This window comes from Mirounga leonina, unplaced genomic scaffold (assembly GCF_011800145.1).
Source record: "Mirounga leonina isolate KUSES-001 unplaced genomic scaffold, KU_Mleo_1.0 Mir_154, whole genome shotgun sequence".
Taxonomy (NCBI): Eukaryota; Metazoa; Chordata; class Mammalia; order Carnivora; family Phocidae; genus Mirounga; species Mirounga leonina.
Genome location: NW_023270389.1, coordinates 33317709 through 33329854, shown reverse-complemented (window position 1 = coordinate 33329854; position 12146 = coordinate 33317709). Strand labels below are relative to the sequence as shown.

Sequence of the window (12146 nt, the reverse complement as noted above, 5' to 3'; positions counted from 1 at the left end):
GACATGTGTAGGGGTGTGTGTGTGTGTGTGTGTGTGTGTGTGTTTATGCAAACATGTGCACATGCACACTTGTGTTTTGTTTTGGTCTATTTCAGAGACTACAGTCAATATCACATCTACCTCTGAGATCACCCCAGTGCCCGGGACCACGAGCTCTTCTGTCCAGTCACAGACCTCTTTAGCTATCACAGTAACTTCTATCCCAACCAACTTTTCAACTTCAGACATGACCTTGAAGCCCAGTCTGCTACCTGGAAATGTTTCGGATTCCCCATACAACAGCACCAGCCTTGTGACATCCCCCACTGAACACTCTGCATCATTTTCTCTTACCCCCAGTACCATCAGGGTGGGTGAATTGGGCCAAAAGTGGCAGATTACCCCCTCACTTCATATGTATGCAAACCCTCTCTTCCTTTCAACCTCTCCTCATCCCAAGCAGTGAGATTTGGGTCATGTAAGAATTAGCAAGGAAAATATGTAGCTTAGGGGTGCTTGGGTGGCTCAGTGAGTTAAGCGTCTGACTCTTGATTTCAGTTCAGGTCATGACCTTAAGATTGTGGGATCAAGCCCCATGTTGGGCTCCACGCTCAGCAAGGAGTCTGCTAGAGACTTTCTCTCTCCCTCTGCCCCTCCCCTTTCTCACGTGCTCTCTCTCTGTCTCTCTAAATAAATAAATAATATTTTTTTAAAAAAGAAACTATGCAGCTTAAATATTGCTGGAAAGGATAGACAGGGGAAGAGAATAGTGGAGACAGGTATACCCAATGCTGTGGGTATTGCATTTCTAAGGAGTAGAAAGTAAAGAGGGATTCTCGGAGGTCTGCTGTGGTTCTTGTTAGTACCTCTCCGTCTGGGCTTTGACCAGGGCACCATCTCCCTTCGGGCATATTTGGAAACCATCCTCCATATAATGGGGCAACTTTTCCAAAAAGGTTTAGGACAACTACCGTTTCCTGTATATGAGAAGGTTTGACAGTATGCCAGGCATAGAGAAGCCATGAAGAACTGGGCAGACCAGGGATGGTGAGCTCAGCCTTGGGGTCTATGGCTGTCAACAGCTTTTATAAAAGCAGGAAGGGGAGAAAATATGAGGGCGTGGAGCCTCGAGGCAGGTGTGAGGAACCTGCCTGGTTTCTGTTTTTAAAGGAACTAGAATAGGAATCTGGGGAGTCCAAGGGGCCAAGAGGAAAAAGAGTGTCACCAGGTTCTGCCTGGCCACCCCATTATCTGTTTGCTTACATGGCCTTGCTTGCAAGTGTATAATCCACTGCAGGGAAAACAGCCCCAGTGGGAAAAGTTCCTCCCTTCTTCCATTTCTGTACCATCTAAGCTAATGTTTACCAAGACTGCAGATAGCTACTTGCTGGCAAGCCTGGGATAGTAACAAGTTTTGATTATCTGATGGGGATGGGAGTGAGATGGTGGAAGGGAGGAATACCATTGTATAGCTCTAGTCCCTTAACATTTTTAAATTTCCTTTTTCCTAAAACCTCTTAAAAGAGTACCTCACAGAAATCAAAGAGAAAAAGGTGGGGGAGGGAATGAGGGGCAAAGATACTGGCTTATTTACTTTGTTTTTGTTTTAATACAGGGAGAAATCAAATGTTCCCAAGTCAAAGAAGTGAAATTGACCCAAGGTATCTGCCTGGAGCTAAATGAGACCTACAGCTGTGTAAGTCAAACTCCCCTCCACCTCACCCCCATCCTTTCCTCCTCCCTCTTGTCCCACAGTCCTTTCTGAACATCCTTAAGCCATCCTGGACTGGACCAGACTTTGGTCGGGGTGGGAAGAACTTAGCTTGGTCAGGCACTTTCCAGCACTGAGCTTTGGGTTTAGGGAGTAAGAGGCCCCATCTGGTGGGCAAAGAAGGCAAAAACAATTTTATTTAAATTTAGTTGTTACTTTTTCCCTCCTCTGTTGTACATTGAATATGTATGTACATAGTCAGATTTAAGTTTGCTTTTGTGTTAAGAAAGTCCTTAGTGAAATATAAACTAGTAACCTAAAATACCAATTGTTTATTATTATTGACATGTAACTCTTTAATCCATATAGAGTGTCTTTGTGCTTAATGCTGTAGTTTCCATATAACTGGTTTTCCTAACATTATTTATTGAATGATACCCTCTGTTGTTGATTGGAATGCTGTTTTTTAGCTTCTATTAAGTTTTTATATGTCCCAGGGCATATTCTTCAGAGATATTTTATTTGTTCGGTTTGTCTTTTTTTTGCCTGTTTTAAATTTTTAAAAATTATTATACTTTTACATTGTAGTATTTTAAATATCCAGCCAAGCAGGTCTTTGCTTGCTACACTATAAAAAAATGTATTTTTTGCCTATTCTTTTAGAAAAACTCTAGAAACATCTTGTCAAAATTAAAAAAAAAAACAAAAACAAGATTTTCATTGGAACTGCTATAAGTCCCTCTGTATTTTTCTGGTCTTCTCTTGTATTGTTCAGCATATTGTCCTTTTAGTTTTCAAAAACTAAAAGCTAGGTTTTTTTTCCTGTAGGCTTTATGAACTTTTTAAGGTTATTTGTAATATAGATTTCCCATTAAATATTCTAATTGATCATTGGTGGTATATTAGAAAGTTGAGTTCTGAAATTTATCTTGGGTTTTGCCATTTTCTTTAACATACTGGTTAATTACAAGAGCTTTATAGTTGATTTTTTTTAAGGCAAGCTATCTTGTTACCTACCACAATACATTGTTTTTCTCCTCCTTTTTAGTAGTTACACCTTGTTTCAATTTCAAGTCTTATTGCATTGGTAAGACTATACTGTACAGCATTAACTTTTAATGGTGATAGCAGACGTTCTTGCTTTGTTCCGGTAAATTTTCCTGACAGTTACAATTTCCTTGACAAAGAATGGAATGACAGGACTCTTCCTATTCACTTGTAGGAAAAAACATTTCCTTACAAGTTGGGAATCCATTTAAGGGAGCCATATATGTGGTGTGTGATTGCATAGATTGGGAAGGACCTGGGTAGACTGTAGTCTGTAGAAAACATTCGGCTATTTATTTGGTCCATTCTGACTACCCATATTTTACCTGTGATTTTCAGCTGGGTCATTCTGACTCACAGATCTCTTAAAATTATACCTAAGGTCTTTATTTAGCCTAGGACTTTTAAAAACAATGGGGATTGCAAAGATATTAGTTCACACAATAGATAACAAGTGCAATTTGCAAAATGGTGAACTTAAACATGATTATACAATGTACAGGTAATACTCTGTGTTTCTGATACTGACTTTCAACTCTACTTATTTAAAAAAAAAATTGCCAAACCCTTTGCTAATTATAGCTTTAAAAAAGTAACTTTTATTTATTTTTTAGTAATATCCTGGTTAAGCACTTATTTTCCTGTGCCAAAATGCTGCTTCTTTGTACCACTGATTTAGAACTAATTGCAGAGCATTCTAAGTGTCTGTCCATTGCTCTTCGAGGTTCACATTTAACTAGGGTCATCGTACAAGACAAGGTGCTGGAAAGTTACTGCTACTCCAGAAATAACTGCTCTTACTGTGCTATGGTTGCTTTCTCTCTGTGGTCTTTACGGTCTCATCTATTCATGCCACAGCTGAGAAGGTCTGTACTCCCTTCTGAGGTCTGGGGAGGATCTGTGAGTAGGGATGTGGAAAGACAGCAAGTCCTCTGGTATCCTGAAGAAGGCTTCTGCACTGCTCATGATGAATCAGCTCTGTGGTAGCACCAGGTCATGCTACGGTTTTCCTGGCCCCTCTGCCAGTCTTGGTTCCCTTTCTTCCTCAGGGGTCCTTTGCCCCAGCCCCCAAGCAGCAGTGCCTCCTAAGCCCCCCAAGGTAATTTCTCCCCAGTCAGCAATTCTCGCTCAGAATCTTTAGCCAAAGCTCCCGATTGTGTTTCAGATTCCTTTTCCTTGAGTCCTAATGCATGTTTGTCTGATAATCAATCTGTTCCAAGGGCTGTGAGTGGCGTGGTGCCTGCTCATTTTCCTTAGGTTGCCTTTGCACTTTTGGTGTCAGAAGGCCTTAAGGCACTGGTTCTAACCGTGGGAAACTCAAGTCCCACTCACAGCCTGAGGAGAAGCATGAAGGATTTGAATTCCCCTAACATCATGTCCTTGAGTACTTGTGTTGTGTTGGCATGCTCCTGCATCCAGTGTATTCCCATAACAGAATTACGCTTGACTGTTCTCAGGTATTGACACTCACTCTGCACTGGGATGTATTGCATATCCGACCTCGTAGCTCTCACTCTGTGGATCATATAGACCTGTCTTTTGTCCATGTATCTGCAGACATTTATTTCTCAGCTACTCTCCTTTTGCTCCCCATCCTTCACCTTTAGACAGAAATCACCTCTGTCAGCTGGGGGAGGGAAGGCAACCCCACGCTCTTCTCAAGCACCTGCTACCCCATCTTAGAGTCCTCATTAGCAGCACCTGTCACTCTGAGTCTGACTTTCACTCTCTTGGCTGCAGTGTCAGGGTAATTTAGTTATTGTGGTTATGGTTTCCCAAATAATTTCCAAAATGTGAGATTACTTTATTCTCTTAGGCTATACCCATTTATCTAGGGGTTTCCACCAAGAAATTTTTTAATGGTGGTAAAATACACATAACATAAAATGTACCATCTTAACCATTCAGTAGTCCCACAAATAGTTCAGCGGTATTAAGAACATTCGCATTGTTGTGCGGTCTCCAGAACTCTTCATCATCCAGAGCTGAAACTCTACACACATTAAACCACTTCCCATTCCCCCGCCTCCCAGTCCTTGGCCACCACCATTCTACTTTCTGTCTCTGTGAATCTGACTACTCCAGGTACCTCATAGGAGGGGAGTCATACAGCCTTTATCTTTTTGCGACTAACTTATATCACTTAGTGTAATGTCCTCAAGGTTCATCTGTGTTGTAACTTGTGTCAGAATTTACTTCCTTTTCAAGGCTGAATAATATTCCATTGTTTGTAGAGACCACATTTTGTGTATCTCTTCATCCACCAACGAACACTTGGATTGCTTCCACCTTTTACCATGGTGAATAATATTGTTATGAACATGGGTGTACAAATATCTCTTTAACACTCTGATTTCATTTCTTTTGGGTATATACCCAGAAGTAGAGTTGCTGGATTATTTGGTAAATCTATTTTTAAATTTTTGAAGACTCGACATACTGTTTTCTATAGCAGTTGCACCATTTTGCATTCCCACCAACAGAGCACAAGCGTTCCAATATGTCCACACCCTCACCAACATTTGTTATGTCCTGTTATTTATATATATATAGTAACCATCCCAGTGGGCATGAGGTGGTATGTCATTGTGCTTTTGATGGGCATTTCCTAATGATTGGTGTTGAACATCTTTTCATGTGCTTGTTGGCCATTTGCACATCCTCTTTGGAAAAATCTCTATTCAAGCCCTTTGCCCACTAATTTGTTTTTGAGAACTACCTTTCTTTTGAACCACATGTGTTTCTATGCAGAGGTTGTATTTACTCGGCTAGTTCACATCACCCTTATTCTGTCACATTGACTTCATCTCAGGCAGGCTGCTTCCAACCTCCAGATCATATCCCCCAGCCCACGCCTTCCTTGCCCTCTGCCCAAACACTAAAGGTCAGTTTCCATGCAGAAAAAGATAACTTACAGATGGAGGACAGATGAAGACAGTGTGTCTCCTGGAGAGAGCCTGAGATCTGGAGACAGCCTAACTCCTTGCCCTTGGCCTGCTGCCCCCTTGTTGTGTGACTTGTGGCAGGCCCTTCACTCCAGTCTCTAAATGAAAACAAGGTTTTACCTCCAATATCAAACTCGCACCAAAATAGATAAAATGAGAGAGAGAGCGAGAGAATGAGAATTGATCCTAAAAATCTCAGCACTGAGAAAAACCTTAAGGCTCATTTAGAAAAATATCTGTCCCTCTCTTCCCCACTCCAATGTTTAACATGCTTCTTTAACATGTTAAGAGTCTTTGCAAAGTTTGAGGGTGCTACCCAAGAAAGGTTAGATGGTTTTATTATTGTAGGTATTATTTTTGCAAAGTAACATATGTGAGCAGATGTGGCTAGGGGCTCACAAATCTGATTCTCATGAGCAAAATGGCAAAGGTTGTGGTTTCCTCCTGCCCACTCTCCCATGGTATCTGCCCACAGCCTCTCTTGGGGAAGGATGTTTATTTCAAGCATCCGGAGAAACACTGTGCTTTGTTCAAGATCCACCTGCTCCTCTCCAGTCCCCAACACAATTCACTGTTGCTGCTGAACTCCAAAGTGGGAGGCTGGCCGCGGTCATTCCCTTGAATTTAGTCCAAGAAACTAAGCAAAGGGTGGAGGAATCCTGTGTGGAGGCCAAACCAGTTGGGACGTTAAGTTGAACAACAATTCTGTGAGTTCCTTTGTTTGTTTGGTGCTGTGCTTAGTGCAGTCTGGGTTCAAAATTATGAAATTATGTAACGTACACCCACTCCCCCAACTAAGGAGTCTTAGAGTCTAGCCAGAGTGAAATGACTATAACAGTAAGGCAGAAGATGATCAAACCTCAAAATGTGGATTCTGAGGGATATGGTGCATAGTATGGTTGTTTATTAATAGTAACAGTACTAGCTGTCATTTGTCCAGTGCCCATTAGTTTCCACAGACACCTTGTTGGGCACTCTTCATACAACATCTCCTTAGTCACAACTCAGTCTTCAGCTTAGGAACCTCACACTCAGACCAGCTGCATGACTTGCAAAGAACCTAGTAAATAGCAGAGGCAAGGCTGATGCCCAGTCTATGGAAGATAGGACCAACTTCATGGAGGAGGTGGGATTTGAGTGGAGTCTTGAAGGATGGGGAATCCAAGGAAGAAGGTGGTGTTCTTCCTTCTTCTTATAGCCAGGGTTGTGAATGTCACAGGCTCTCACTTTGGGCTTCCCATGGTGGTAGCACCCCATCCGAAGGCCTTTCCCTACCAGCTTCTCCAGCACACATTCTCCCCATTCTTCAAGACCTACTTTGACATGTTACTGCTAACCCCAAACCTGATGTGCCCTCACCCTCCTTTGAATGTCCATAGCATTTTAGCAGTACCTTTGTCATGATTCCTACCATGGAACTACCTCTGTCACCTGTCTCTTTGTGCCTCAGTTTCTTCATCTGTCAAATGGGGAGAATAATAACAGCCATCTGAAAGGGTTATGCAAAGCCTAAATGAGCCAATATGCATAAAGTACTCAGAACAGTGACGGAGACATAGTAAGCATCATGTATGTTCTCTGCCATGCATGCAGACAGAGCTGTGACTGTGTGAAGTTCATAGCTATCCCCACCCCACCCCTAGCCCACCACACACTTGATACACGTGCAGAGATTTTCACAGTGTCTTACAATCGGGGCTTCATAAATGTCAGAAGAGGTGACTATGGTTGAGGTGCAGCTTCTTAAGATTCTGTAGTTTGAGCAAGGTGCCGTTTTGTTTGGCTTGCTTAGATTATGCAGGAGCCCTGTCCCTCTGCTTCTCTCAGGAAGGAGACGTAGCTCAACCAGAGACACTCCAGAAGCCCGGAGTCATCTAGGTAGGGACTTCCCTCCTCCTCATCCAGAAGGCATGGTGTTTGGGAGGGTGTGGTGCTCACAGGAAAGCAACACAAGGCTCCCCAAAGAGAAAGGATCCTAGAGAAGAAACAGACTGTTGATCATATCCAATGGTGTCCAGACTGCCCGCCGCAAATGCTGTTTTCAAGAACCAGATTTTTCCAGAAACAGAGCCTCTATCCAAGTACTTCCTTAGAGACCTTTCCCTCAGGGGTAAAACAGCAGTGGCTGGAGAATTCAAATTTCTGTGACCTTGGTTCTTGAGGGCCTTCTGAGGCTACCTCTGGACTCCTCTCTGTGACCTGGAGGTTAGGTAGCCCTGCTCTTCTGGCCTCATCCGAGCCCAGTGAGCTCCTCCTGAGCTCCCTTAAATTCCAACTGAGAGAAGAAAGCTGGGGCCTCGGGCCAATCCCGACTCTGCCTTGTGCAGGAGCAAAGGATCCTGGGCTTTCCTGCCGCGGGCCACAGCCGTAGGAAAATACCCAGGCTGCTTTCCAAGCTGGGAGGGCCCCAAGGAGCGGCGCTGCCCCACAAACAGGAAGCTTTCTCCCCCACGGAGGCTCAGTTCGGATGCCCCTCACACGCCCCAGCAGTTTTCCCCGAACAGGAAAGCTGTCGGAGCTGTTCAGGCATTTCCTCCTCACCATCTGCCATCCGGACAGAAGAGAGAGTCTTGGTTTCGGTTCCTTTCCTGTGCGGGGGGGGGGGGGGGGGGGGGGGGGGGGGGGTGTGCTCTGATTGGAAGCTGCTGGAACACATCCTGGGACATGTGAGAAGAACAGGGTGTTGGAAGGGTACAGCCGGTGTTTCCGACTCATCCCGGTCCCGGGACTCAACTATCAAAGAATCATGAGGATTTCTCCTCGGGGGGCTGAGTCCTTGAGTCCTAGAGACCAGCCAGCAGCCTGGAGCAATCTGTGAACCTCATGGAAAACTGGGGTCCATGCCATTAATGAGAAAGAGGGGATGATAAAAAAAACGCCATTTCAGTTTGAGCCAGGCTCTCTGCGAGCCCCCTTGGGGGGTAGGAGGGAAGGGCCCGCTGATGCCACTGAGGCTACAGCCAGAGATTTGTGCTCTATCCTCACTTCCCTTGGCTTTTCCTCAACATTTGGGGCTATTGTAACCTTGAAACAAAGGATTTTCTCTTTGTCAGTAACATACTGTTCATATTTTCTGGTATCGGCGATTTCTTTCGACTTTAATTTGAAAGAGTGTGCGTGTGCATGGGCAATCCTTCAATAAGATGCTGTTCCCTGAATTCGTTCTCAGCCCCTTTCAGTGCTGCTTATGGTGCTGATACATGTTTTGGTTACTGGAAAATTTTGGAGTTTTTTTCTTGTTGAGTTTTTGCACATATATAGTTCACAGGATTTTTTTTTTTCCAGTTATAATTTTAGGTGGGAAAAAGGGTAATAGAGAGTAATAGTGTGACTTGAATCAGGATTATTGCCTAAGACTCTGGACCCAGTTCAGGGTACATTAGTAATTTCATCTTCTGCTCGCCATTTCTTTCTGTCTTCCCAGGAGGACTTTAAGAAGGATAATGAAGAGGAACTAACCCAAGTCCTGTGTGAGAAGGAGCAGGCTGAGCCTGGGGCCGGGGTGTGCTCCTTGCTTCTGGCCCAGTCTGAGGTGAGGCCTCACTGCCTGCTGCTGGTCTTGGCCAACAGAACAGGTAAGGGGCGCATCTGTCTTGGGGTCTAGGGAGAAGAGCTGGGCTAACTTTGGGAGAGGCTCTCCTGAGATGGACCACCCTGGCCATCAGAGCATCATCTAGAACATCATAGGAGGGCACAGCTCTTCCAGCTTCTAGATTCAGCAGTCCCTGTTTCTAATTCTAGAACTTTCCAGGAAGCTCCAACTTCTGAAAAAGCACCAGTCTGACCTGAAAAAGGTAAGTTCTCTAAGATGATGGGAATTCTCAGAGGGAATACTGGGTCAAGGGAATTCATTCGAGTAGGGGAGAAAGTAATTCTCTTTTCTAGACCTGTCCTTCCTATCTCTCCAACCTTCTCCGACAGTCTTTACCTTTCTGTGCTTGAACCAAAATTTTATGGTGCAACTTGATTAAGAGATGTCAGTCTTCAATCCTGTTTAGAAAAATCCCTGAGGTCAAAGTCTTCTTGTGTTTCTCCTCTGTTGGGTCTAGCATGGGCTCCAGAACTCACATCCCACAAGTAACAGTCTGTCTGTTCTGTGTCTTCCCTTCCAGCTGGGGATCCAAGGCTTCACTGAGCAAGATGTTGGGAGCCACCAGAGCTCTTCCCGCAAGATCCTGATTGCACTGGTCACCTCAGGGATCCTGCTGGCTGTCTTGGGCACCACTGGCTATTTCCTGATGAACCGCCGCAGCTGGAGTCCCACAGGAGAAAGGCTGGTCAGTTTAGGGGTCCAAGGCAAAGAAAATGAGGAAGATAGTGGTCCTCTGGGGAGGTCCATAAGTGTCACGAAGTGGGGAGGAGAAATCCCAGGAAAGGTACTTCTGTGCCTTTATGCATGGACGTGCATACACGCACATTACCATGTCAGTGGACAAGGCTGAATAATATGGAGCAGATTAGGAAGAGGGCACTAACTGGGGTCAGCCCACCCGCTCACTGTGGCAGCAGATGGCTCATATCATCTATTTCTGATTTGGCCAGGGTAGTTCAGCTGGGTACAACCAGAACAGGCTGTTGAATCAGCCACACTTTTTTGCATGTATATTAAGTGCCCATGGGTCCCATCTAGCTCACAGGAAGGGACATATGGAAAGAAAATATACTCTTGAAGTGTTCTGGATGTGGGAGGACAACGCTGGGGTTTGACCCTTGGCCTCTGGCCTGCTCCCTTCTCTGGGGAGGTTATTCCATCCTGGGGACTGCCTGGTTGCTGGCGGGAGCTGGTTATTGAGTCTCAGTGGCACGGTGTGGTGCCTCTCCTCTGTCCTTTCTCCTCTAGGAGCTGGAACCCTGACCGCTCTTCAGGAAGAAAGGAGTCTGCACATGCAGCTGCAACCCCCCCCCCTCCTCCCCCCATCACCGCCTCACTCCCCTGCTTACCAGATAATGCTCCTTTATTTATACACTGTCTAGGGCGAAGACCCTTATTACACGGAGAACGGTGGAGGCCAGGGCTATAGCTCAGGCCCTGGGGCCTCCCCTGAGGCTCAGGGAAAGGCCAGTGTGAACCGAGGGGCTCAGGAGAACGGGACCGGCCAGGCCACATCCAGAAACGGCCATTCAGCAAGACAACACGTGGTGGCTGATACGGAATTGTGACTCGGCTGGGAGGGGCGAGGCTGGGCAAGGTCTGGGGAAGGGGCCCCTCCCTGCATCTGACCACAAGCTGCCTCGATCCCTTACCTTCTCCCCTTTCCTGCTGCACACACCCTCGGAGGCCGTTCCTGGGGCCCTGCACCCCACCAGGCCGAGGGTCTCTCTCTACCTTGGGGACCGGGAGGTAACCCCTGCCCTTTCCACGTTCAGCTCGCTAAGCTTAGAATCTGGTCTACTTTGAGTGAAGGTATGAGGGGGAAATGCCAAAGTGGAGGGAAGCTACCAGGGTTGGGGGTGGGGGGGTGATGATCTTGCATCATTCACACATGGGCTTCTTCCCTCTCCCTCCTCTCTGCCTTATTAAAAGAACTCCCAGGGGAAGCATGGGCTTTTTCTGGGCTACAATTTCCTCCCAGGAGGCTTTGCCTTTTCCTGTTTCTTCCTCATGTCTGTCTTCTCTACTTTAGGGAAACCAAAGCAACCCAATGTACCCGCTCCTTTGTAATGATATAACCAGCAAGACTTGTTGTCTTAAACCGTCTCCCTTATGCCCACGCCAAGTCACTGTGGATTCAGGCACTGGCTTCCCTCAGGTTCCCCTGAGCTCCACACCTTCTTCCCCCACATCTGCGTACAGAAGCCTGCACTGTTTTCTGGCTGAGCCTGGAACGAGGCTCCAAGTTTTGAACAATGTCTTGTGTCTGTGTTTGGGAGACAGGGTAGGGGTGCATGGACACATGCGTTCCTACCTTTGGGGACAGATGAGGGAGAGGGGATGGCTCAGTCCTTGTCTCTCTGGGGCTCACAGAGTCTCATCTTGGGCCCCTGTTTCTCCCTGTGGGTCCAAGTGGACAGGACCATGGGACCAGATCTTTGAGCCAAGCCACTTGACCTGTGCACCTCTGAGGAAACCCCTTGCTCAGAGGCTAGGTCCTGGCCTTATCCTCTGATCTCGATGGTTTCCTCCTTCCTCCCCCTGACTCCTGGGTTGAGCTGTGGACTCAGTCTCCCAGCAGACTCCTTTCTGTCTCTGCCTCCCCCACCCCAACCCCCTCACTGCTCTGCACCCCCGTGTAGTCAGAGCCCCTCGACATCTCCAGAGGGGCTTCATCACAAGCCACCTCCTCTGTCGGTGGCCCAGGTTTTCATTTGTATTTTTGTTTTTTTTCCAGAGGGGTGAGCAGAGATCCTGGTTTCAATGACGGTTGGAAATAGAACTTTCCAGAGATAGGAAGATTGGGTGGATTTTATTTCTGAATACAAAATGGTGTGTGTAAATACTGTAATTAAAGTGATACTGAGACACA

At 46.0% G+C, this 12146-nt stretch overlaps 1 protein-coding gene across 2 annotated transcripts in view; it reads left to right on the top strand.

Moving 5' to 3' along the window:
• CD34 (CD34 molecule) overlaps positions 1 to 12146 on the top strand; it is a 23466-nt gene extending 11320 nt beyond the window's left edge. The window contains exons 3-8 of one of the 2 annotated variants that reach the window (XM_035010441.1): positions 96 to 349; positions 1595 to 1675; positions 9107 to 9257; positions 9424 to 9476; positions 9795 to 9959; positions 10657 to 12146. In XM_035010441.1, coding sequence (XP_034866332.1) covers positions 96 to 349; positions 1595 to 1675; positions 9107 to 9257; positions 9424 to 9476; positions 9795 to 9959; positions 10657 to 10842 — 890 coding nt within the window. In that variant the 3' untranslated portion in view covers positions 10843 to 12146. The other variant, XM_035010442.1, reaches the window with a different exon arrangement.